Raw genomic sequence first — 26344 nt, 5'->3', positions numbered from 1 at the left:
GCTGATCAGGCCAATATGAGCTTAAAAGGCTCTGTCAGAGATTGGGCATTGTCTATATGAACCTTTGGAATGGAGATGTCTCTAAATTTGTGCATCTCACATTTATTTTAAGCTATGGCAATTCTGCTTGCACATGGAACACAGTGCCTTCTTTTATTTAGGCATGCCATGCTGGGTGGTGCCAGTGTCTCCCATGTGTCACAATCAATTCCAGAGTTCTTCAGAGAGACCTCCCTGTGAGTACTTGCTTTGTGGGAGTTCTCTATAAAATAGTCCTTTAGACAAACGCAGCCCCTTATGATTGACAATATCAAAAGCTTTGGTCAGATCAATGAATGTTGTATACAGATTTCTATTCTGCTTCCTGGCATTTTTTTTCTGGATTTGTCAAGCAGCAAATACCCTATCTACCATTCCTTGGCCCTTTCTGAAGCCAAACTAACTCTTGGGTAGATGGCCATCTTCCAGGTGAAGGATCAGCTAATTAAGGAGAACTCTGGCAAGAGTCTTGCTGACAATGACTTAAGAGACTGTCACAGGAAAACCTATTTCCTTTTCCTTTTCAGAGCTGGACAATGGAGACATCCTTGAGTCCTAGGGGGATAACCTTCTCTTGCCATATAACCTGGATAATTTCAATCAGCTTTTGTATGAGCGGTGGACCCCTTGCTTTGTAAATCTCAGCTGGAATAGAATTAGCACTAGGTGCTTTGCCACATGAAAGAAGCCAAATGACGTTCAAAAACCTCTTCTTCAGTTGGAAATTTGGCTAGGACAGGACTGATTTCAACCTTAGGTATATGGTCAGTGGTTTCAGTATTGATTGATGACAGTTTGTTGAGAACACCATGGAAGCATTCAGCCCATCTCTCCAGGATCATGTCCTTATCACTAATTAATATGGCTCCATCAGCACTGAGTAGTTGAGATGCATTATAGGTCTTTGGCCCATAAATAGCTGTCAGAGCATCATAATAGCACTTTGGATTGTTACTATCAGCATAAAACTGAATTTCATCTGCCCTCTTACTGAACCAAGAATCCTGTATCTCTCTGAGCTTTGCTTGCATTTTACTTTTGATGGAGTTAAACATTGCCCTTTTAGAAAAGGATAAACTATCCTGTTGGTAAACCCTGCTAGAGTTCTCATTTTTCACTTAGCAGCTTCTGAATTTCCCCATCATTTTCATCAAACCAATCTTGAAGTTTGTGAGTGTACTGGCCCAGATGAGTAAATATGGTGATGTAACCAAATCTTTGAAAGCTGCCTATGCCTTTTCTACTCCACTGTTGCCAACTGTGTGTTGGCTCATTTTTTCCTCCAAGTTTGCAACAAACTCTTCCCACTAAGAGAAAGCACTCCAACATTATGTTTTCTCTAGTCATCTTGCCTTAGGGCCTCCACTTTTGTTGAATGCAAATATTTAGTTTGGAGAGGATAAGCCTATGATCAGTCCAGCATGCTGTGCTGCACATTGCCTTTGTCACTATCACATCCTGTCTATCTTTTCTCCTTTTCTGCAAGGGTGCATCCATGAAATGTTATTGTGTTTAGGTAAATGGAAGACAATATTGGTGATAAGAAAGTTGTGAGACACACAAGTCTTCAGTAGTAAATGGCCATTCCTGTTGCTGTTTCTGACTTCATTCTTCCCAAGGGCTCCCTGCCATGTCTGATAGTTTGTGCCTACTCTGGTGTTAAAGTCATCTAGAATTACAAGGTAGTCAGTCTTCTTTCAGATCATTGATGATTAGGTTCTCCAGGTCTTTATAAAATTTGTCTTTGATCTCATAAGGGTTCATCATGGTGAGAACATAGCACTGATGATGGTGACATGGTGCTTTCCTGCAAGTGGCAATTACATTGTCATGAGCCTGCTGTTCACTCTTCTTGGGAGGTATACATGCTTGTTGACTAGATTAGTTTTGACTGCAAAACCTATGCCAGCATCAGTGTGTTCCCCAACACTGCAGCCACTCCAGAAAAACATGTACCCAGCTCCAACTTTGGTAAGCTGGCCTTCATTTTCCAACCTTGTTTCACATAGTGATGCTATTTGGATGTAATACCTGATGAGTTCTTTCACAATAAGAACTGTTTGTCTTTCAGATCTACTGAATTTTTTGTTGTCAATAAGCATGTACACATTCCATTTACCAATGGTGAGCGGAATCATCTTTTCAAATTTTTTTGTACATTTTCTTGTGTTTCAACCATAGGGTGGGATCCTTGCCAGCCATAATAAGCAAGCCAGTGTTAGGTTGGGTAAAGCAGAAAATTTTTAGGACACCCTTTCTAGCCTCTTCTTCACACCAGGATGTGAGCTGTGCAGTCCTTAAGAAAGGCTGCTGTGACACCTGGGGAGCTGCCAAATCCCACTGCTGCTTCAGTTCTGTGAGAAGATGACTGTATGGCCTGAGCTGCCTGCATGCAGGGTTGTGACTACAGCTCCCAGTGTATCTGTACCTGCTGCTTCATCATTTGCTCATTACCACAGGACTCTGAGGTAGACAAAAATGGTAAAATGTGACATAATCCATATATGTTGGATTTAAATGAGGCAAAGTTGAGCGAAATGTTTGGCCTCACTCTGTCTTCCAGAGTTATTGAAGTTCAGAGACAAGACAAAAGTCAGTGATGGTTCATGATGGTTCAAGATACAGTGGATGACCTTGGTGTTTTCAATGTCTAACAAAGCTATAAGCACTCCACAGTGCCTGCTTCAGTTGCCTTCATGGTTGTTAGAACAAATTGTCCTTGGCCTCTGCCGTGGAAGTCTTCACAAGCTTGGGGCAGACATCCCCTAGCTCACCAACAGGTTTGCGACCACTTGGTTACCTTTAGCCTGGTTTAGCCTGTCTGCCGAAATGGTTTACAGGAATGTGACTATTGTGTATGCTACAGCTTTTTGGAGCCTGTACAGGAAAGGTTCGGATTCACCCGGACAAAACACTCCACACTGCAAGAAGCCCGAAAGGAGTTTTTTTTATTATTCAAACACAGGCAAGAAAGATAGAAATCGAAAGTAGCAGAGAAGGAGGCTTAAGAATAATAATATCAAGGCAATTACTACTAAAATCAACATAGTCATCACCGATGCAGGGGAGCTCCAACACCTGAGCACGCAAGCTGGGAAATCCTGGGGGTACAGCCATTAGGGTCCCGCTCACGGAAGTCCCAGGCCAGACGTCTCTGCCATGGGTGAGATTCCAATTTGGGGTCCGAATTTCATGGCATAAATAATGCTGGAAACAAAGAAGGCATCATGCCAGGTCTTTTTAGCAAATGCTACATCTTATGCAAGGCCCTGAAAGGAGGCCAATCCTTTCAAGGTCTCTAAGCACAGTGCGCGTCCTTGGAGTGGCTAGTTCCAGGAACCTGGTGGATTCGTCTCAGGGTCTTAGCCAGGACCCAGGGAGGAACCCTGTTTTTGTGTTCCCAGGGCTTTCTACTTTAGGAGATAAGACTTGTGCCAAATTTGCAATTGAGTCAAGGCCTTGGTTCGTATAATCTTACATACCTAAGAGGGGTAAATCTTACCCCTTCAGAGCCACAGGTGATAGTAGGGTGACTGATTGAACAGCAGAAGTGAAAAGCAGCCCTTACACTAGAGGTTCTAGTCTTTCCTGAGCAACTGTACACCCCATATACATACACAAATATATATAAATATATATGTAAATAATACGTGATTTGAGAGTATATATATGCATGTATGCATATGTATGTACATGTGTGATTTAAGAGCATAATAGCTATATGTATGTACATGTACACATATATGAGTTGGCTATACAAGCATATATTTGTATAACACGTGTATACATACATATATACATGTATATATTCTCAACTCACACATGTATATGTATACGCATATATGTATGTGCATGTATATTTGTGTACTCTTTTTAAAAATTTTTATCATTTTTATTTACTATTTTAGTTTTCAACACTGATTTCCACAAGATTTTGAGTTACAATTTTCCTCCGCATTTCTACCCTCCTCGCCCATTCCAAGATGGCATATATTCTGATTGCCTCATTCCCCAGTTAGCCCTCCCTTCTGTCACCCCACTCCCCCCCCCCCATCCTTTTTCCCCTTACTTTCTTGCAGGGCAGGATAGATTTCTATGCCCCATTCCCTATATATCTTGTTTCCCAGCTGCATGCAAAAATAAATTTTTTTTGAGCATCTGCTTTTAAAACTGAGTTCCAAATTCTCCCCCATCTTCCCTTCCCGCCCCCATCCTCCCTAGGAAGGCAAGCAATTCAACATAGGTCACACATGTATCATTATGTAAAACACTTCCACAATACTCATGTCGTGAAAGGCTAACTATATTTCCTTCCATCCTATCCTGTCTCCCTTTATTCAATTTTCTCCCTTGACCCTGTCCCTTTTCAAAAATGTTTGCTTTTCATTACCTCCTCCCCCTAGCTCACCTCCCTTCTATCATTCCCCCTTTTTTATCCCCTTCCCCTTACTTTCCTGTGGAGTAAGATACCCAATTGAGTGTGTATGTTATTCCCTCAAGTCAAATCCGATGAGAGCAAGACTCACTCATTCCCCCTCACCTGCCCCCTCTTCCCTTCCAATAAACAAAACAGTTCAACTTTAGTAAGTCCCTTATGATTTCTCTTTCTTGCTTACCTTTTCATGCTTCTCTTGATTCTTGTATTTGAAAGTCAAATTTTCTATTCAGCTCTGGTCTTTTCATTGAGAAAGTTTGAAAGTCCTCTATTTTGTTGAAAGTCTATATTTTGCCTTGGAGCATTATACTCAGTTTTGCTGATAGGTGATTCTTGGTTTTAATCCTAACTCCTTTGACCTCCAGAATATCATATTCCAAGCCCTTCAATCCCTTAATGTAGAAGCTGCTAGATTTTGTGTTATCCTGATTGTGTTTCCACAATAGTCAAATTGTTTCTTTCTGGCTGCTTGCAGTATTTTCTCCTTGACCTGGAAACTCTGGAATTTGGTGACAATATTCCTAGGAGATTTCTTTTTGGGATCTTTTTCAAGAGGTGATCTGTGGATTCTTTCAATTTCTATTTTACCCTCTGGCTCCAGAATGTCAGGGTAGTTTTCCTTGATAATTTCTTGAAAGATGATATCTAGGCTCTTTTTTTGATCGTGGCTTTCAGGTAGTCCAATAATTTTTAAATTATCTCTCCTGTATCTATTCTCCAGGTCAGTGGTTTTTCCAATGAGATATTTCACATTGTCTTCCATTTTTTCATTCCTTTGGTTCTGTTTTTAATATCTTGATTTCTTATAAAGTCACTAGCTTCCACTTGCTCCAATCTAATTTTTAAGGTAGTATTTTCTTCAGTGGTCTTTTGGACTTCCTTTTCCATTTGGCTAATTCTGCCTTTCAAGGCATTCTTCTCCTCATTGGCTTTTTGGAGCTCTTTTGCCATTTGAGTTAGTCTATTCTTTAAGGTGTTATTTTCTTCAGTATTTTTTGGGGTCTCCTTTAGCAAGTTTTTCATGGTTTTCTTGCATCACTCTCACTTCTTTTCCCCATTTTCCTCTACTTCTCTTACTTGCTTTTCCAAATCCTTTTTGAGCTCTTCCATGGCCTGAGACCAATTCGTATTTTTCTTGGAGGCTTTTGTTGTAGGCTCTTTGACTTTGTTGGCTTCTTCTGGGTGTATGTTTTGATCTTCTTTGTCACCAAAAAAGGAAACTAGAGTTTGAGTTTGAGGTTGAGTTTGAGTCTGAGTTAGTTTTCGCTGCCTGTTCATGTTCCCAGCCAACTACTTGACCCTTGAGCTTTTTTTTTCAGGGTATGACTGCTTGTAGAGTAGAGAGTACTTTGTCCCAAGCTTTAGGGTCCAAGCACTGCTGTTTTCAGAGCTACTTCTCCTCTACTGTCACCACAGGCTCTGTTACCACAGCGCTCCTCCTCCCCCAAGAACTGTCAACCAGGACCTCAATCTAGATCCAAGTAGGGCACAGCGAGAGAACTTGCCTCTGTGCCCACAAAGTGCTCCTTGCACTCCTGCTCTGATCTGCAGCTAGATTCCTCCCACCGTGTGAGCCAGGGACTTGGGAGGCAGCCGATGCTGGAGCTCTGGAAGCAGCCTCAGGAGCTTCCTGCTGCTGCCATCGCCACTGCTGTACCACCTCCACCACCGCCAGGGTTGGGGCTGGAGACTGCTCTGAACTCAATCCCGCAGTTTCCCACTAACCTGCTCTTTGGCGTTTGTGGGTTGAGAAGTCTGGTAACTGCCACAGCTCAATGATTCATGGCCCTAAGGTCTGTTCTGGCCAACTGACTCCAGGTCTGGTCTGTCCTGGTGTGGCCCATGCTGGGCTGCACTTTGCTCGCAGCACCATGCGATAGACCCTTCCTGGTGACCATCCAGGCTCTCCTGGGCTGGAGACCTGTCTCCCTCTGCAATTTTGTGGGTTCCGCAGCTCTATAATTTGTTCAGAGCCATTTTTGCAGGTGTTTGGAGGGATTTGGAGGAGAGCTTAAGCAAGTCCCTCCTTTCCAGCTGCCATCTTGGCTCCGCCCCCTATTTATGTACTCTAAACTCACTATCCTAATTCCCATTCCACAGATGGTGGCTAGCGACATCTCTCCCCAACTCCACCCCCACCCTCAGGGTTCTAGAAGTACCTCTGAGAGGTGTTGGGAGTCTTATTATGCTATCACCTTGCTTCACCTCGTTCATACATATGTTTAAACATGTTGGGTGTTTGGGGCAAATTTAAGGGAAGCCATGAACAAAAATCATGTATGATGTATAGGCATGGATAGGTTTTGTGATCTGCATCATAGGAGGGAAACCAACGTACGTTAAATCACAGATCCATTGGAGTATGGGAACATAGGAGTCTAGGTCATGAGGACTTGAATTAGAGTGGGATTAGCATAAATTAAGAGAAGGATGGGATGGATGTATAAAATATTGAAGAAACAGGCTTCATAAGACTTTTTTTAACTGAGTAAAAAAGGGAAAAATCAAAGGTGACTCTAAGATTTTAAACCTAGGTGACTAGAAACATGGTGCTATAAAAAGAAATAGTAAAGTCTGGTGGAGGGGAAAGTTGATTAATTCAGTTTTAGACCTGTTGACTTTTTTAGTGTGGGCAAGGGTACTCAGGTAGTTGGAGATTCAGAATCAAAGGTTAGGAGAAAGATGGAAATTACATACATACATATATACATACATATACACACACATATAAATAAATTGTATGTGCACACATATATACACAGATACACATGTATGTATGTATGCATATACATATGTGTATACACATACACACATATATTTAATATGTATTTATAAAATACATAGTTATTGTTATTCAGTCTGACTCTTCATGATTCTGTGGACCATAGCACGCCACTACTGTCCATGGAGTTTTCTTGCTGAAGATACTGGAGTGGTTTGCCATTTTCTTTTCCACTGGATTGAGGCAAACAGAGGTTCAGTGACTTGCCCAGGGTCATACAGCTAGTCAGTGTCTGAGGCCATATTTGAACTTGGGTCTTTCTGACTTCAGGTACAGTGCTCTATCCACTGAGCCATCTATTTGCCTCTCAAATGCATATACATGTATATATACACAAACACACACATATATGTATACGTATATGTGTATATTGACACACATATATACCTTTCCTTTGAGCTGTTAATTTTCATTTCCAATTTCCTGGATGTCTTGCTTATTCATAAAATCCAAAAAGTTCAAGACTAAACTCATTTCTCCTCTACTCCTCAAACCAGTACTCAATACTAAACTCCTTTTTCTGAAGTTGGCCTCATAGTTGACTAACTTTGCAACTTTATAATTATCTTTGATTTTTCTGTCCCCTTCCACCCATACATCTGGTTAATTGCCAAGTCCTACTGATTCTAACTTTGCAGTATTTTTCATGTCTACCCTCTTCTGTCTCTCCTATTTTAGGAACTTATTAACTCTCATCTGTACTATCGTAACAGTCTCATAACTGTTCATCCAGCCTCCAGTTTCTTCCTTCTCAAACCCATCCTCAGCAAACTAGCAGGGTAATATTCCTAATGTACTTTTCTGCTCATTCATTTCCTCTGCTCAAAAACCTTCAGTGATTACTTGTTATCTAAAAAGGAAATGCAAACTCCTTAGTTTGTCTTTAAGGATCATTCACAATCTGGCTCTGAATTATCATATTGGAGCCCTTCCTAACATACAGTTAATCCTTCCTCATTGCAACTTTCCCCATTGAGGTTTTGATATATCACAGCTCAGCATAAGAAATTAAAGGTGAATTTTGGTGGAGTTCTGTAGGAGCCGCAGATGACACATGAAGGCCTGCAGATGACATAGTAAAAGTTTAGAAACTCAAAAATGCATAAAATATGTGTATAGTAGTACAAAATATCAACATATTTTGTCTTTTAATACCATAGTAATTCAGACTTCTTCTCTGTTGCAAAAGGAGGGCCAAAATCTTTTGTGCAGATTTTCCAGACCATGGGGCACCATACCCCTAACCCCCATGATATGGAAGGGATAACTATAGTGTGTTACAATGTGTAATGTATTATAATATGGAGGTGATGACTCAGAATATACAACTTTTTGATAGCTTTGCTACAAAATCTTGATGGTGACGATGTAGACACACATGTAGCTCCTACTCTTCCAGAGCCTTCCACAAAGGAAGGGAGGGCAAAGGATGAATCAAAAAGGTGAAAATATCTGTGGAATTCCTATACTAATATTGCCCTCTGGGTTTTCTTTTTGGGACTCTACCCATATCCTTGTCTCTTTTCTAAGAAAAGTCTCTTACAGGGGCAAGTCTTAATGTCAGGACCACACTATAATGTGAAGTATTCTCAAGACCAAATATTAAGTTACTAAGCATTTATTAAGTACCTACTATGTGTAAAGCAATGTGCTTGGGTATTCAATTAAGAAAGACAGTCCCTATCCTCAATGGGAAGTTTACAATGGGAAAATAACACATACACAAGACAGGAAGCTTGGAAGTGGGGTTTGGAAGGAAAGGGATGGAGTTGGGAAGGTGTTGAGTATCCTAAGATGAGTTAAACAATATGAGGATGAGATTTTAGGTGATCATCTTATCCTGGGTGGGGCATCATGTTCCTCAGAGTTCAGACCAAGCAGAGCTGAAGATGAAAAGTGGAGATCTAAATATTCCTCCAATAAATGGGTTATATCCTTTAGCCAAATGGAACACCAGGAGATATCTGGTATAACAGCTTTCTTCTCCATCTGCATTTTAACTGCTCTGTTTTCCCTGTTATGCTAATATATCCTATCATTCCAGCTTTATTTCACACTGTTGTCATTCATATACATATGCTCCAACTAAGTTGGAGTGTTCATGTTTCCCTGATCTTGTCTTGCCTTTCCTTGTTACCATGCATTTGGGCACACTTCCTGCCATGTCTGGAATGGACTCTCCCTACAACTCTACCTTTCAAAATCCTTTTTCTTAAAGTACCAGCCCAGGTGCCACCTCATCCAAGAAGCTTTCATGTATCTGCCATGAAGCCTCCTAGCTGGAGAAGTTTAACCTCCTCAGATCCCTACTGACACTTTGGTTTCTTCTTTGTACTTCTTATGTCAGGAGATCTGGGCTTGAAACCTACTTCAGGTACTGACTAGCTGTATGATTATGGTAAAATTACAGAGTCTCTCAGAGCTTCAGTTTCCTCATCTATAAAACACAGACAAAATATTTGTACTACCAGCTTAACAGTTTTTGTAAAAAATTTTTTTTTGCAAAATTTTTCAGTTTATGAATGCTCTTATTACCAGTTATTATCAACTACTCTCCCTGTCACCTTCTTTACCAACTCTGAACCTTGCTCAACAAAGTAGACAAAATAACTTATATAATCTAATTTGTATATGTTTTTATTCAGGCATTTAATTTGTGTACAACTCTTTGTGACCCAGTTTTGGGGTTTCCTTAGTATAGGGACTGGAGTGGTTTGCCATTTCCTTCTCTAGTTTATTTTACAGATAAGGAACTGAGGCAAACAGGATTAAGTGAATTGCCCGTGGTCACACAGTTTCTGAGGCCAGATTTGAACTCCTGACTTCAGGCCCATCACTTTATCCATTGCATCACCTAGCTGCCCCAACCCGTATATAATATATTATAGCTATATTTTATCCTGGAGGACTGTGTCTATGTCTTATTTCCTCTTTTTTATTTCTAGGATCTAGTTGAGTTCAATCAAAATAACCAATCAATCAACAAGCATTTATTAAGCAATTACTGTGTGCCAGACATTGTGCTAAGTCCCAAGATAAAAATGCAAAGAATAGAATAATTCCTGTCCTCAAAAACTTATGCTCTATGAGGGGAGACAAGTATATACATAAGTATGTACAGAATATAAAAAAGAATAAATACAACTCTGCTTAAGTAAAAAACAAAATCCAATTTGCACAAAATAAAAATGTGTTATCACTAGTGAGTAATCACATCCAAAAATGTCCTACTTGAATATAAAATGCCTTGGTCAAACTTTCAAGTAGCTTGAAATAATGAGTGTGCAGAGTTCTTTCTTATTGTAAAACTGTCCCTGGAACTGTTCCATAATTTGGTTTTATTAGACTTTTTGCTGCTGTGGGGAGGATGCTGACAGCATGAGCTAGTCTCTCTCGTGTCATACTGTACCATAAAAACCTAAATTCAGCAAGCAAATGGAAAAACCCATTTCTGAAGAAGCTATGTGAAGATTATTTTGAATGAACTGAAAACATTTGAGAAGTTCACAAATAATGGACATCTGCATTATGGGAAAAAGAATTTAATGTAATTTCAGACTTCCATACAGTCTTGAATCACTTTTTGGAAGCTTGAAACTTCTTTGGAATCCTTTATTAACTTCAAATTTTCAAGTGGAGGTTTCTATCTGTACCTATTTATTCCATTAAAATTATTAAATTTAGGTTTCAGAAGGGAGCTATCAACTCAATGAAAAGAAGGAATTCTAAAAATTAGAGCTATAAAAATGCCTTGGGAGGTAATATATCTAGAATACAATGTGGAACTGGGAGTAAAGATTAGAATTTTGTTTTCTTTCAAGGAATATTTAATGGAGAAAATTAGGATTTTTACATTAGTTCTTCGGCAAATAGAGATGTTCAAATAGAATTAGATGATTATAGAAGGGATCTGTGCTTTGGATTATTGGTTGGACTAAATGACCTTCAAAGTCCTATCTAACTCTCTGATTCTGATTCTGTAAACTCAGTTGTCTTGGTCTAAAGTGGTCTCACATTCAGAAGTCATAAGACCATACCATTAGAACTACAAAGAATCTGGGAAGTTCAGTCCCTCATTTTTGAGATGAAGAAAATGAAGTGTAAAAAGCTTATATGTTGGGATAAAGCCTGGTGGTAAATGTGTCTGCTTCCTCCTCCTTTTAAATAACTGGACATCTTCTGAATTTGAGTCAAAGCAAACTAAATGAATCTATACTGAGTGGCAGCATGGTAGAGCAGATAGAAAGCTAGCCCTGAGGCCAATAAGATTTAGGTTCAGTTCCCACCACTGACAGGTACTGGTTATGTGATTAGGTAAATCACTTAACCTCTTGGTGTTCTAGGTCACTTTCTAAGGTTATGAGTTACAGAGAAGGTGCTGACTTTAATCAGTAGCGAGAATTTTCTCGCTTTGAAGTTCCCCATAACCACTGATATCTTCAGTCCTGTACCTATCCTGATGTACAAAATTAATACAGGTTACTTTTAAGGAGGAAGCACTAACATGGGGGAATCAGGAAAGGCCTCATGTAGGAAGCAGATTCCTAATGGAGCTTTGAAGAAAACTAGGGATTCTAAGAAGCATAGGTAAGGAAGGACAGCTTCTCTAACACACTAATTCACAAAGAATTATTCTCTGCATCTCCAAGTTTTGGCTTCCTAATAGCAAAGGGAAACCACATTGCTAACCACTTTGGACCTAGGAAAACTTCTTTCCCCCAAATGAATGCAAGGAGGAGATTGTGTCTGCAAAGAACCAAAGGTTAACATGGGTTGTATTCATATATTCCTTTTCTGTATTTGTACTACCTATCCTAGAATTAAGCCAAATGTTCAAGCTGTGCTTTAAGCTATAATCCTGACAACTAGTTATGGCTTCTATGTGCACACCAAGTTATTAGGCATTACCAGCTCTGTGTAGATCTTAAGAATACGTGATTGGGTGTCCACTAGTCTCCTTCTTATTCAATGTATGTTAAAGCAACAATAATAAAAATTAATAGTTTTGATAATTTAATTTGCTTCCGCATTTCAATAAACTTTTTGGTAACAGCTTCTCCTCTCCCCCACCCCCTCCCACTTTTTTTTCTCTCCCAACATTAGTATCCCAAGGGAATAACTGTCGAAGCATTTTCTGTTATTATTGCACAGTTGCTGGGGCTTAGTCTGGGAATAAGATACGATGACAAGAGATGCCACTGTTCACAATCTACCTGCATAATGAACCCAGAAGCTGTGTAAGATTAAATAACACTTTGTTTCTTGATTATGTTGTTTATTTTATTGCATATATATTTTGTGTATAAGATCCAAGTCATTACTAATTAAGATTATACCAGAAAAAGACACAAATTGATCCTTTCCCTGTAAAATATACACTTGATTTCAACATGTTTATAAAAAAAGAATAAGGCCAGGTGGGCCCTGCTCTCAGACAATTTAGGATACAACACTTTAATTTAGAAGATAAATTGGAAAGTTATTCTAGTTAGACTATTTGCATTACAGAATGAATTTATCAGGATTTCTTTATAGAACCAATATAAGGGACAAACTTTATAGGAGTTATTTAAAAAAAAATTTTACAGTGGATTGTAATCAGGCTTATGGGTCAGAGGAAGCTATAATGATCTCTTCTAGCTTGCTAGGCAACATGAGCCTATAAGGAGGTAATGTAAAAGAAGAATAACCCGAGTTACCTTTTCCAAGTTTTCTCTTCTCAATGATAGGAGCCAAGAGATGAATCATAGAGGAAGAAAAAATATAGGGTACTTTTATAAGAGGCCACTTGTAGGCACAAATCCCTGGGACTAACTCTTTCATTTTTTAAAAAAAGATTTATGTTAAATATACATTCTATCTAACTCTGTGAGAGCTTTAAAATTGTTATACTATGTCAGATAAATAGCTAATAATCTTTCCAAGAGTGACTCCAAGAAGTAAGTTGTATCTCCTGGGAGGATAAAAATATCTACCCTGACAATAATCTTTAAAGATTAAAGTCACACTTGCAAATATTACTGTCACACAAAATCACATAGAATTTGAGAGTTCAAAGGGATTTGGGTGACTATTTAGTTCAACCCCTACACAAATAGAATCACTAGTATAGTGTATGACATACCTTACAAGCAGTCTTCCTGGATGGAGACTGGAAAAGATTACAGAAAAGGGGGAAGCAGTATATCGTGGTGCTTTCTCTCTCTTTCAACTGCGACAACAAAGATCAAAGAAGGTCATGAGATTGGGTGAATGGCAGTTGGGAAATCTGAGGATGAGCCACAGTAGTTAATTTTTCCTTCCCAGGTCAGTACAGGGAGAAAGAAACTCAGTGGCACTGGTGGAGGGGGCGGGGGGGGGGGGACCGTCTTTCAGCACCTGGACTGGGCTAGGCCCTCCAGCTATGCAGTAGAGTAGGGAGGAGGAAGAGGTGTGATTTGGCAATTATGTTTCTATGACACTGAGCAGAGTATTGGGCCCTTCCAGTTTGTCCTGGGGTTAGAGCTTGTGGCTTTCAGATATTGGGGCAGGGAGGGAAGACCAGAGCTACGTTTATAGCTGTGTCATTCTGACCTCAGAGAAGGGTCAAAGATGCAGCTCAGAGGGAAGCTGGACCTCGTGGCTATATAGCAGGGCAAGAAGTGTGGACTAGGGACAATTCTACTTCTCTATGTTTCTGACACTGTTGTTTAGTCATTTCAGTTGTGTCTGACTCTTTGTGACCCTATTTAGGGTTTTCTTGGCAGAGATATGAAGTGGTTTGCCATTTCCTTCTCCAGCTCATTTGACAGATGAGGAAATTGAGGCAAACAGGGTTAAGTGACTTGCTCGGGTCACACAGCTGGTAAGTATTTGAGATTTGAACTGAGGAAGATGAGTCTTCCTGACCCCAGACCTGGTACTCTATTCACTATGCCATCCAGTTGACACTAGAACAGCATTTTAGATTCAGCTCATAGACTTGGGCTGCAGCAGAAATCATAGACCAGGGATGAGCCCTGAAGTTCTATGACTCTGAACTTGAAGGGCTTTCCAGTTAGTCTAGGGTCAGTAGCTCTCTACTGGAGCTCCAACCAGGTGAAAACCTATAGTTGTATTGTCTGACCCAGAAATGAGTTGGAAGCTATAGCTTACTGACTTGAACAACCCCTGACATCTTTGTAGACTATAGTACTTGATGTCCAAGGAAAAATAGTGACAAGACCTTAGTTAACACAGATGGGGGCCAAACAAGACCTCTACTGTGTCTCCAGAATTGTCCATAGGCCAGCCTTCACACAAAAGTCTTCCAATTCAGGAAATAAGACTGGAAGAATTAATAAAAAAGATACTTGATAAGGAATGTGGAGCCAGGAATGCCCTAAACAAGTCCAGAAGAAGAGAATGACTTCACAACATTTATGAACAAAGACATGAAGAAAAACACAATAAGGACAAAAAGTCCACCAGAATTCCTAGAAGAAATGAAGTAAAAGTTAAAAAGATATTACAAATTAAATAAGAGCTCTCGAGCACAAATGTCAACCTTGCAGCCTGTGGGATGCATGCATCCCACAAAACTCCTGAATGTGTCCCAAAGCAGATTAAAATGTAATTGGAAAATTTTCAATAACAAAAATGCAATATGTTAATTATGTTAATTTGTGGTTTTCCCATTCAATATGTGGCCTAAAGGGATTCATTTCTATTTGAGTTTGACATTATTGCTCCAGAGGAAAGATTTGGAAGCAGAATTAGCAAATACAAAATCTTGCCAAGTAACAAGATTCTGAAAAGCTAGTTCTTAAAATGCTAAAGTTAATTAATTATGGAAGTTAATTACCTCATGTAACAACAAGAAATATTAAAACAAAGTAAAAAAATCTGGGAAAAAATAGAAGCAAATGTAAGAAATCTCATATAACAAAAGTGACCTAAAGAAAGATGAAGAAAAAATTACCAAAAAAGAGCCAAGATACCATATTTCATCAAATATTCACTAGAAGTAACCAGAGGGCAAAATGAAAACAAAAATCTACTGGCCACCTACTGAAATAAACTCTCAAATGAAAACTCCCAGGAATATGGCCAAAATCCAGAGCTTCTATGTAAGAAAAAAATACAACTAGTGAAAATTGGTCAAGTACTAAGAAGCAATCATCAGCATCACACAAGATTAGGTATCTATATGTTTAAATGAGAGGAGAGCTTGGAACAAAAAAAATTCCAAAAGGCAACAATAACAACAAAACAAAAACCATACAACCAAGAATAACTTACCCAGAAAAACTGAGTAAAAACTTATGGGGGAAATCAATCAATTAATTAGTCAAAAAGAGGACTTCAAAGCATTCCTAATGAAAAGACCAAAGTTGAGTAGAGACTTCTGAATGCAAATACAGGAATCAATAGAAACATAAAGAGGTAAATGCATAAATACGGAAATAAATGTGGGTAATTAAAACAAAATAAGCAATGATGAAATGTTTACATTCTATCAGGAAGTAAAGAAACATGTTCCCTTAGACTCCTAATTTTGTTAAGAGTTATGGAATTAAATAAGAGGGCATGTGAGTGGTTCTGCTGTGTTTTAATGGCCTTAAAAGGAGAAAGAAAAGGGAGGGGAGATAATGCAAGGAATAGGATGGAAAGTTACTGTCATATAATCAGGTTGCTTAACAAGAAAACTATATAAACAAGGTCTAAGAGGTGGAAGGAGAAGGGAATCACTTGAATCACCCCACCTCCTGTGCTGTCTGTAGCAAGGCTGCACTGGCAGTTACAAGGACCTAACACAGGCTTACAACAGAACCTACCCACACACTCTAGGCCCCTTCCTTCTTTCAAGTGCCTTTAGACTGTGGAAGTTTGCCTGGGCCATGACAGATAGCCCTTCAGAGCAAAAGTCAGATGAGGCCACACCCTTACAACACGAGAGCTGCAAAACTCTGAACTGTTTTTGCCAGGGCAGACAACCAAGTAGAAATAGTAAAGATAGTGCCATGGTAGAAAACCCCATGATACCAATGTGGCAAATGTCTGAACTTTTAGTGCTGGGGCAGAGAAAGAAGGAACAGAAGGAATAGGATACGATACTAGGACAAGACACTAAGTGTATGTGTATTGAGTGGGGATGATTAGGGAGTTGTGCAGTACTCCATCAAGTCTGTGGGAAAGAGCATCCAGCTGAGGCCAGTTCTGATCAACCAAAATCACTCGAGGAAGAGATATGGTCTGGTGAACCACCCAACATTGGAGAAGGCTGAGAGACTTTGTTCCAGCTCCAAAAGAAACCGCCATCAGAGGGTACCAAGGAAGAAAGTGAAGAGGGGTGGAATCATGAAGAAAACAAAAAAGACTGATCAAAGATCTCAGGAAGAAGAAAACTCAAAGACCTTGAGCATAAGCAGATGAGTCAACAATGAAAATTCTAGCAATAGAAGGAAATGTGGTCTCCATATCTGAAATTTATTAAAAAAAATAATGAAAAGGACTAGTTAAAGGGGATGGGATGAAGTGGGAATCTACTTGAATGAGAGGAGAAAAACAGGTGAAGAATTATATAACTATATAAAAACAGGTGAGAAGAAAGAACTAATAAGCAAAATCTCAAAGGGAAAGGGGTAATAAGAGGAAGTGATCAGAGGTCAGAGGAAGAAAGCCATCTTAAAAAAGAATAAGGTAAAATAAAAGGATATAATACTGTGTTTATAGCACAAGAAGGAAAATAATACCTTAAAAACCTAAATATTAGAGATAGAAAATAGAAACCTAACTTGTAATTTCAAATGTGAATGGATTAAACAGTCCAATAAAATGAAAAAAAAAAGTAACAGTTTGGCTAAGAAAATAAAACCCTTTGACCTGTTGCTTACAAGAGCCACATTTAAAAACAAAGACATATAGGGGATAGAAAAAAAAAACTTACCATGCATCAAGTGAATCCAAAAAGCAAGAGTTGCCACCATACTTTCAGAAAAACCAAAAACAAGCATTCAAAAGATACAAAGGGATAAACAAGGAAACTATAATGTGCTGAAAGGAACCGAAGACAACAAACCATTATCAGTAATAAACATCTATGCTCCAAATGCTTTATCATCCCGATTCACAATGGAACTTCAAAAGCATATATGTGTTTATGAGCTTTGAGCTTCAGTTACCTCATCTGAAGGACTCTTCAGATGACCTCCATGGTCGATTGCAGCATCTTAGGTCTATGATCCCATGATGTTCAGAGAAATATCCAAGTACCCCAGAAATGTCTATTTCCTTGGGCATACTTGGTGGCTGCAGCCAGCTGTACCCTCCCTCACCCTTCTATTTCCCTATGACAGTGTTCTCACATTCTAATACAGATGAAGAACCTGAAAAGTTAAGGTCATATAGCTAAATCACTGGCAAACCAGGATCATATTTTAATGTACTCGAGTGAGAGAAATGGAATTGTCTTGTTGTCAATCATCACTTTGAATTATTAAAATTTGTATTGTGAACCATTTGTATTTATTCTCAATCTATTTAGGACATTTAAAATCAGAACTCACAATTGCTTTTTTATAGGTGGAGAAATATATGTGCATTCAGAAGTAATGTTTTTGATAAAGTTATTCGATTTATTTTTAGGCTCTCCAGTGGGATTAAGGTCTTTAGCCGCTGCAGCTTGAATGACTTTCAAAATTTCATTTCAAAGACTGGAGCTAAATGTCTTAAGAATCAACCAGCTCTTAAATATTATTTTTCTGAGCCTCCTGCATCCTGTGGGAATTATGAAATAGATGAGTATGAAGAGTGTGACTGTGGCCCTCCATCGGTAAATATCATGAAAACGGATTTTATTGTGAACCTTCCATATTTTTAATTGCTATGAATAAAGAAGATGTTTTGCAACATCTGAATATCCAGCAAATATCCAACAAAATAAAATGAAACAAAAAGTCAAAAGCAATTTAAAGCATATTGTGGTACATAGAGGGAATTAGGTAGCCTGTGGAGTTTTGAATAAGACTAAAAAGTGTACAAAATACCTATTATTGAAAAAACTGGGCATGGGAGCCTTTTTCCTCCATGGAAATTTTTTTTTGTAAATTAAAATTTTGCTAATGCTTTTGTTTTTTACATCACAGTCATTTACAGGTTTATGCCTTCAACACCCTTCTCTCGCCTCCCCACAACCCGACCAGTTGTAACAAAGAAAAACTTAAACAAAACCAACTGACATAGCTATCATTTCTGACAACCTGAGCAACATTTTGTACTTACATCCTCCATGTCTCCAAATAAAAGAGGGAGGTAGAATTAATTTTCCTTCATTTATTTCTTTCGTATTGCTTTTAAACTTCCTTCCTCTTTTAGGTCAGAACTATGCCCCTATGCTTAGTTTTGCTTATCTATAAGTTCTCTTTCCCACTCCCCTTTACTTTTCTTTTCCCAAGTTCCTTGAATTTATTTAAATTGTTAATATATTTATTTCTTATTATTTCCTCCTTTTGACCCTTCCCTCTTCCCATGCAGAAATGAATGTGGTCAAAGCTCTCTGAGCTCTCTCTTACACAACTTCTTAACTTAAGTAACTCTCTTTTGTGATTCCCTTTTCCAAGAAATGTTCTTTTACTTTGTTCTCCTTATTATTACTCTATCTGATTATGCTATGTTAATTCTTTTCTCTCTATGTTTCTCATTAAAGTTAGGCATTCAGTAGTACAGCAATTGAATAATCTATACCCCATTTTTGTCACGGTAATTTGTAGATTTTATCACATCCTCTCCTGTTTATTTTTTTTAAACGTGTTAAAGTGGGCTCCTAAGGTCTCTACTCCCTAGAAACAAAAACACCTTATGAGGACCTTATCATTCCCTTCTACCCCATGGGATCTTTTATCAATTGCACCACTTTGTTTTCTGTCTTATCAAGCAATTAATCTATGGGTCAACAAGCATTTGTCAAGCATCTACACCGTCCTAGAAATTGGGGATACAAAGACAAAAAAATGATACAGTCCCTGATTTTAGTCCTAGTAAGAGAGAAAACACATACATAGACATGTACATATATATTACTTGCACATAAAATAAATACTAGATAATTTTGAGGGGAGGAGGCCTTATTAGCTGAGAAGATCAGGAAAGACATCCAGGAAGTGGTGCTTGACCTGAACTTTGGAGGAAACAAGGGATTTGAAGAGTGTAGGGGAGGATAGAATGCACTCCAGACTTGTGGGATGGTGTGTGCATGGGTACAGAAGATAGTATGTGAGAAACAACAAGAAGACCAGTTTGATTGGATTATAGGATTTGTGAAAGGGAATCATTTATAATAAGCTTGGAAGAGTAGGTTGGAGCCAGGTTGTAAGGGACTTTAAATACCAGAGGTGTTTGTATTTCATTTAAATGTTAATAATAAGTCACTGGAGTTTATTGAGCAAGAAAGTAGATGGTCAGATTTTAAGAAGCTCAAGCTTCAGGATATTATTTAGGCAACTGGATAAAGGATAGAATAGAGAGGGGAGACCCTTGATGCAGGCAGAACAATTAGGCTATTTTAATAGTTGGGGTGGAAGATGATGGGGGCCTAGACTAAGGTGGTCACCATGTGAATAGGTAAGGGGAGAGAAAATGGAAATAATGAGAATAGATAGGTTTTTCTAGGAGGCTGGTTGAGAAAGAGAGGAAAACTTCATGCTACCTTAAAGGCATGGCAGAGTCAACCGAAGGTTTTTAAGCCTGGGGAAGATCTGGCTATATTCATAGACTTCAGGGAATGAACCAGTAAATAAGGAGAGATTGAAGATGTTATGGAGACAATCTACTAAATGATTTTAGAAGAAATGGAAGGTGATGGAATCAATAACACATGAAGAGGGGTTGGCCCTGGTGAGAAGGGCTTCCTTTTCATCAGAAACTAAAGTAAATCAGGAAATGGGGACTGATTTTAGGGGGTTTTGAGACTGGAGAGAAGTTGGAACTCATGGTAAATGGGGCTATATTTTCTCAATAAAGAATAAAATGAGGTCCTCTGTTGAGAAGACCTGGGAGGATTAATGAGAAAAAGGATTTCAGTCTGTGAGGCTTTAACAGAGAATATATTAGAATGGAGTAAAAAGACTGCCTTGCTACAGCTAGGGTCTTTTGAGGTTGAGACCAGCTCCTTTTCTTGTTAGTCTAATCAGTAAGCATATATTAAGTGCCTACTATGTTCCAGGCATTGTGACAAGTGCTGGGGATCCAAAGAAAGGCAAACAACAGTCCCTGATCCCAAGAAATTCAGTCCAATGGGGGAGATAACATGAAAGCAACTATGCACAAATCATAGCTATAGGATATTTTGGAGATAAACAACAAAGAGAAGTCACTGGGAAGGAAGTGGGGAGGAAGGAAGGAAAGAAGGAAGAATGGAAGAAAAGGAAAGAAACACATTTATTAAGCACCTACTGTGCCATGCATTGTGCTGAATGCCTTACAAATATTATCTCATTTGATCCTAACTACAACCCTGAAAGGTAGATTCCATTATTATCCCCATTTCATAGATGAAGAAACTGAGAGAAATAGAGGTTAAATGACTTGCCCAGGGTCATACAGCAAGTAAGTATCTGGAATTAAGCAGGATCAGGAAAGGCTTCCTGTAGAAGGCAGGATTTTACCTGGGACTTGAAGAAAGCCAGGGAAGGTAGAAGATGGAGATGAGGAGAAATAAAATTCCAGGTATAGGGGACAGCCAGTGAAAATACTCATACAGGAGATTGAGTATCTTGTGTGAGACTAGTGTACTGCATCACATATGGGGGAGGGAGTAAAGTAAAGGAAGACTGGAAAGGTAGGAAAGGACCAGGTTATGGAGGGTTTTAAATGTCAAATAGGATTATATATTTGATCTTGGAGGTGGGGGGAGAGGTGATATGATTAGACCTATGGTTTAGGAAGTTTAATTTGATAGCTGAGTGGAGAATGGATTGAAATGGAGAGAGCTGAGTCAGAGAGACCACCAGAAGAGTTGTTGCATGAGGTAATGAAGACCTGAAATGTGGTGGCATTGTCAGAGGAGAGAAGTGAGAATACACTAAAGATATTATGAAGGTGGAATATGTACATCTTGGCAACATTTTGAATGTGGGGAATGAGAGTAAGTAGTCAAGGGTGGGTGATGCCCTCACCAAAAACAAATATTGATCATTTAGAGGGGGCATGATTTTTTAAATTCAGAGATAATTAATTTCATTCTTCCTCTTTCTCCTCTGTCTCTTCTTTCTTTTTTTTAATCAAATTGACCAAGGCTTTCTCAATTTTATTGTTTTTACATAAAAGCAGCTCTTAGTTTTGTTTCTTAGTTCAATAGTTTTCTTGATTTCAATTTTATTAATCTCTCCTTTGATTTTCAGTATTTCTAATTTGTATCTAATTGAGGATTTTCAATTTGTTCTTTTCTAGTTTTTTCAGTTGCATGCCCATTTCATTGATCTCCTTTTTAATCTATTTTATTCATGTGAGCATTTAGAGATATAAAACATCCCCTAAGAGCTGCTTTTGCTGCATCCCATAAGTTTTGGTATGTTGTCTCATTATTGTCATTCTCTTGAATGAAGTAATTAATTGTTTCTATGATTTGTTTTTTGACCCACTTGTTCTTTAGGATTAGATTATTTAGTTTCCAATTAATTTTTAGTTTATCTTTCTATGGTCCTTTATTACAAATAATTTTTATTGCGTGATGATCTGAGAAAGATGCATTGACTATTTCAGCCTTTTTGTACTGGACTGTGAGGTTTTTATGCCCTAGTACATGGTCATTTTTTGAGTGTGCCCCATGTATCGCTGAGAAAAAAGTATATTCCTTTTTATCCCCATTCAGTTTTCTGCAGAGGTCTATCATATCTGCCTTCTCCAAAATTCTATTCACCTCCTTAACTTCTTTCTTGTTTATTTTGAGGTTAGATTTATCAAGTTCAGAGAGGGGGAGGCTGAGGTCCTCCACTAGTATAGTTTTGTTGTCTATTTATTCCTGTAACTCCCTTAACTTCTCCTCTAAGAATTTGTATGCTATACCACTTGGTGCACATATATTAAACAATGATATTGCTTCATTGTTTATGGTGCCTTTTAGCAGAATATAGTGTCCTTCTTTATCTTTTTTAATTAGATCTATCTTTGCTTTTGCTTTGTCTGAGATTGGGATTGCTACTCCTTTTTTTACTTTAGCTGAAGCACAATATATTCTACTCCATCCTTTTACTTTTACCCTGTGTATCCCCCTTTTTCAAATGTGTTTCTTGTAAACAGCATATTGTAGGATTATGGTTTTTAATCCATTCTGCTATCTGCCTCTGTTTTATGGGAGAGTTCATCCCATTCACATTCATAGTTATAATTACAAGCTGCGTCTTTTTCTCCATCCTGTTTCAACCCCCCACCCCGTTTGTGCTTTTATTTCTCCCTCCCCACTTTCACTCCTCAAAAGAGTTTTGCTTTTGACCACCGTATTTCTCAATTTACCTTCCCTCTCGATTTCCCTCCCTTATCTTACCCTTTTCCCCTTGCTACTTCTTCCCTCCCTTCTGACCATTCCCCTTTTCCTTTACCCCCTCCCTGCCCACTGCCTTTAGGACGAGTTTGATCTCTATACTTCTCAGAGTGTGTTATTCTCTTCCTGAACCAAATCCAATGAGAGTAAAGCTCATATACTACTCTTCTCCTTCCTATCTTTCCCTCCACTACAATGTGTTTCTGTGCCTCTACACTTGATGCAATTTACCCTTTTCTACTACTTCCTCACCTCTTCTCCCAGAACCCTCCCTCTACATCTCCCAATCATGTTTTTTATCCTCATATCAGTTATTTTATACTGACACCCACAGTCTATGTGTATCCCTTTCAATTGTCATAATAACTGTACTATTCTCAAGATTGGCATATATATATATATATATATGTATACACACACATATAAAACATATATAAAACAATATAATCCTATATAAGGATGTAAACAATTTGCTCTTATTGATTAACAAGGTTTGTGGGTTTTCCCCCCATTTACCTATTTATGTCTGTCTTGAGTTTTGTATTTGAAGACCAAATTTTCCACTGAGTTCTGGCCTTTTCATCAGGAAGGTCTGGAATTCCCTTGTTTCATTGAATGTCCATCTCCTCACCTGAAAAATTATGCTCAATTTTGCTGGGTAGTTGATCCTTGGTTGTAGTCCAAGTTCCTTTGCCCTTTGGAATATCATATTCCAATTTCTCCTGTCCTTTAATGTAGAAGCTGAAAGATCCTGCGTGATCCTGACTGTAGTTCCACAATATTTGAATTGTTTCTTTTTGACTGCTTGCAGTATTTTCTCCTAGACTTCGTAATTCTGAAATTTCGCTACAATATTTCTTGGAGTTTTCAATTTGGGATCTCTTTCAGGGGGTGATGGGTGGATTCTTTCAATGATTATTTTCTCCTCTGGTTCTAGGACCTCTGGGCAGTTATCTTTGATAATTTCTTTGAAGATACTGTCCAGACTTTTTTTCATAGTGGTTTTCTGGTAGACCAATAATTTTTAAATTGTCTCTTCTGGATCTATTTTCCAGGTCAGTTGTTTTTCCAATCAGATATTTCATGTTTTCTTCTATTGTTTCATTCTTTGCATTTTGTTTGACTACTTCTTGATGCCTCATAGCTTCTACTTGCTCAATTCTAATTTTTAATGAGTTGCTGACTTCATTTTGCTTTTGAGTCTCCTTTTCCAATTGGATGATTTTACCTTTCAGGGTGTCATTTTCTGTATTTAGATTCTGAATCTCCTTAGTAATTTTGCCAATTTTTTTTCCATTTTTTCTTTTATCTCCCTAATTTGGTTTTTAAAAATCCTCTTTTAGCTCTTCCAGGAATGCTTTTTGGGCTTGAGACCAGTTCACATTCCCTTTTGAAGTATCAGAGGTGGGTATAGTGTCAATGCTGTCCTCTTCTGAATTGGTATTTTGACCTTCCCTGTCTCCATAAAAAGAATCATCGGTCCTTGGTTTTTTTGTGTTCTCCTTCATATTGGTTATATTTTTCCTGGCTTTACAGTGGATTTCTGCTTTGGGGGCTCAGGGATCTCTGTCCTAGGTTTCTCATTCTGCGAATGGTGAGCCTAGTTGCTGATTTTGTGTATTATGGCCTTCAGTTTCCTGAGGTGTGGGGGAGGGGTCATCTGGCTGCCAGAAGTCTCTTCTTCCCCTGGGGGTGTTCTCCAGCCCCAGTGGTCTCAGCTATTGTCTGTGCTGGTGTCTGCCACTTCCCTGGCTGTGCAAAGGCATGTCTGGGTTCCTGGTGTTGACCCCTGCTGGCTCCGCCCCTCTGGGACTCAGGAGTTCCCACTGTTTGGCTACTGAAGCCCTACTTCTGTCTCCTTTATTCCAGCATTTTCCCCCTGAGGAATTGTCTGAGTCAGTGAGGGAGGGAGGGAGGGAGGAAAGAGAGCTGTTTACCTGGCCATTATGTCTCCTAGAAGTTCAAGAAGGCAGGTTTCAAACCTTTGGGCTGCAAGCCTCAGGAGAAGATGTCTCATGGCCGCAGGCATTGTGCTACTGCTGCCTCCCATTGCTTCAACAGACTCCCATCCTGTGTTGGGAGGCCTGGGGTTCTCTGCCGGTTTCGGGCGCTCAGCTTTCTCCCAGCCTGGATTGCTGGCTGGTTTCTGCAGCTGCTTCTGCTTTGGCGCTGTCTGGTGCAGCTCCACCTTCCGGGCACTCTCCTGACCTTTCGGACTCTCCTGGCTTGGAAATTTGCCCCACTCAGTCTACTAGTGGCTTCTAACTCTCAAATCTGCTCAGATTCACTTTTTTAGAGGTATCTGACAGAACTTGTGAGAGAGCTTTGGTAAGACGTTGTTTTCATGTGGTCATCTTGGCTCCTTTCTCTTCTGTCTCCTAAAATTCTCTGTAAATTCTTAGTCCTTTAGATCCTTTTGTATTGTCCTTTGATGATCTCTTTTAGTTCTTTGTAACCCTGGATGAGAAATATGAGAAAAAATGAGAAAAAGAGAAAAAAAAATTGTTAATTGTACATATTCATCTTTCTTGTGTGGGTGGAATGTTTTCAGGTTAATACTCTTCTTAAATCTGGCTTCTATTGCAGAAATAACCCAAATCCCTTGTCTCTTCCTCCACCCCATCCTTGCAGCCGAGGAGGGAACTCACTTTATGTTTGTTTAAACAACAGAAGATATTCACCACAAGCTCCTTCTTTTACCTTTTCACTATATTTCACAAGGGTTTATCAGCAGGATACTTCATCCATCTGTAAGAAGGCAATATTTAAATCATACGTCAAAAGTAAAGGACAAGCAAAGCTTAGAGAGATGCAGAATTCTTGGCTCAGTAAGAAGGCAGATGAAATTCAGTTTTATGCTGATAGTAACAATCCAAAGCACTTTTATGATACCTTGAAGGCTATTGTGCTGACAGAGCCACATTGATTAGTGATAAGGATATGATCCTAGAGAGATGGACTGAACCTGAGGTTGAAGTCAATCCCTCTCTACCTGAAGCTCCAGATGAAGAAGGTTTTGAATGGCATTAGGCTCCTTTCATGTGACAAAGCACCTGGTGCTGATTCTATTCCAGCTAAGATTTACAAGATAGGGGGTCCATTGCTCATACAAAAGCTGACTGAAATTTTCTAGGTTTTATGACAGGAGGAGGTTATTCTCCTGGGAGTTCAAGGATCTATCCATTGGCCATCTCTATAAAGGTAGAGGAAATAGATTGTCCTGTGACAATCACAGTGGGGTCTTTCTCTTAGTCATTGCTGGCAAGATTCTTGTGAGAATCCTCCTTAGTAGGTTGATCCTTCATCTAGAAGATGGTCATCTACATGAGAGCCAGTGTGGCTTCATTCAAAAAGGGCCAAGGAACAATCATATAGTGTTTGCTGTCCAACAACTCCAGGAGAAATGCCAGGAGCAGAACAGAGGTCTGTAAACAACATTCATAGATCTGACCAAGGCCTTTGATACTGTTAGTCATGAGGGCTTATGGAAAATTATGTCACAATTTGGCTGCCCAGGGAAATTTATCAACATCGTACATCAATTTCATGATGGTATGCTTGCCTGGGTTCTAGATAATGGACAATGCTCTTG

At 38.9% G+C, this 26344-nt stretch overlaps 1 protein-coding gene across 1 annotated transcript in view; it reads left to right on the top strand.

Annotated features, from left to right (window-relative positions):
* Window positions 1–26344, top strand: part of LOC118842519 (disintegrin and metalloproteinase domain-containing protein 32-like) — a 132867-nt gene that overhangs the window by 54687 nt on the left and 51836 nt on the right. Inside the window, exons 11-12 of the mRNA XM_036749997.1 lie at window positions 12360–12493; window positions 17862–18048. Of these exons, the coding sequence (XP_036605892.1) occupies window positions 12360–12493; window positions 17862–18048 (321 nt within the window). The remainder of the gene's footprint in view (window positions 1–12359; window positions 12494–17861; window positions 18049–26344) is intronic.

This window comes from Trichosurus vulpecula, chromosome 3 (genome assembly GCF_011100635.1).
Source record: "Trichosurus vulpecula isolate mTriVul1 chromosome 3, mTriVul1.pri, whole genome shotgun sequence".
Taxonomy (NCBI): domain Eukaryota; kingdom Metazoa; phylum Chordata; class Mammalia; order Diprotodontia; family Phalangeridae; genus Trichosurus; species Trichosurus vulpecula.
This window is presented reverse-complemented; position numbering and strand designations above follow the sequence as displayed.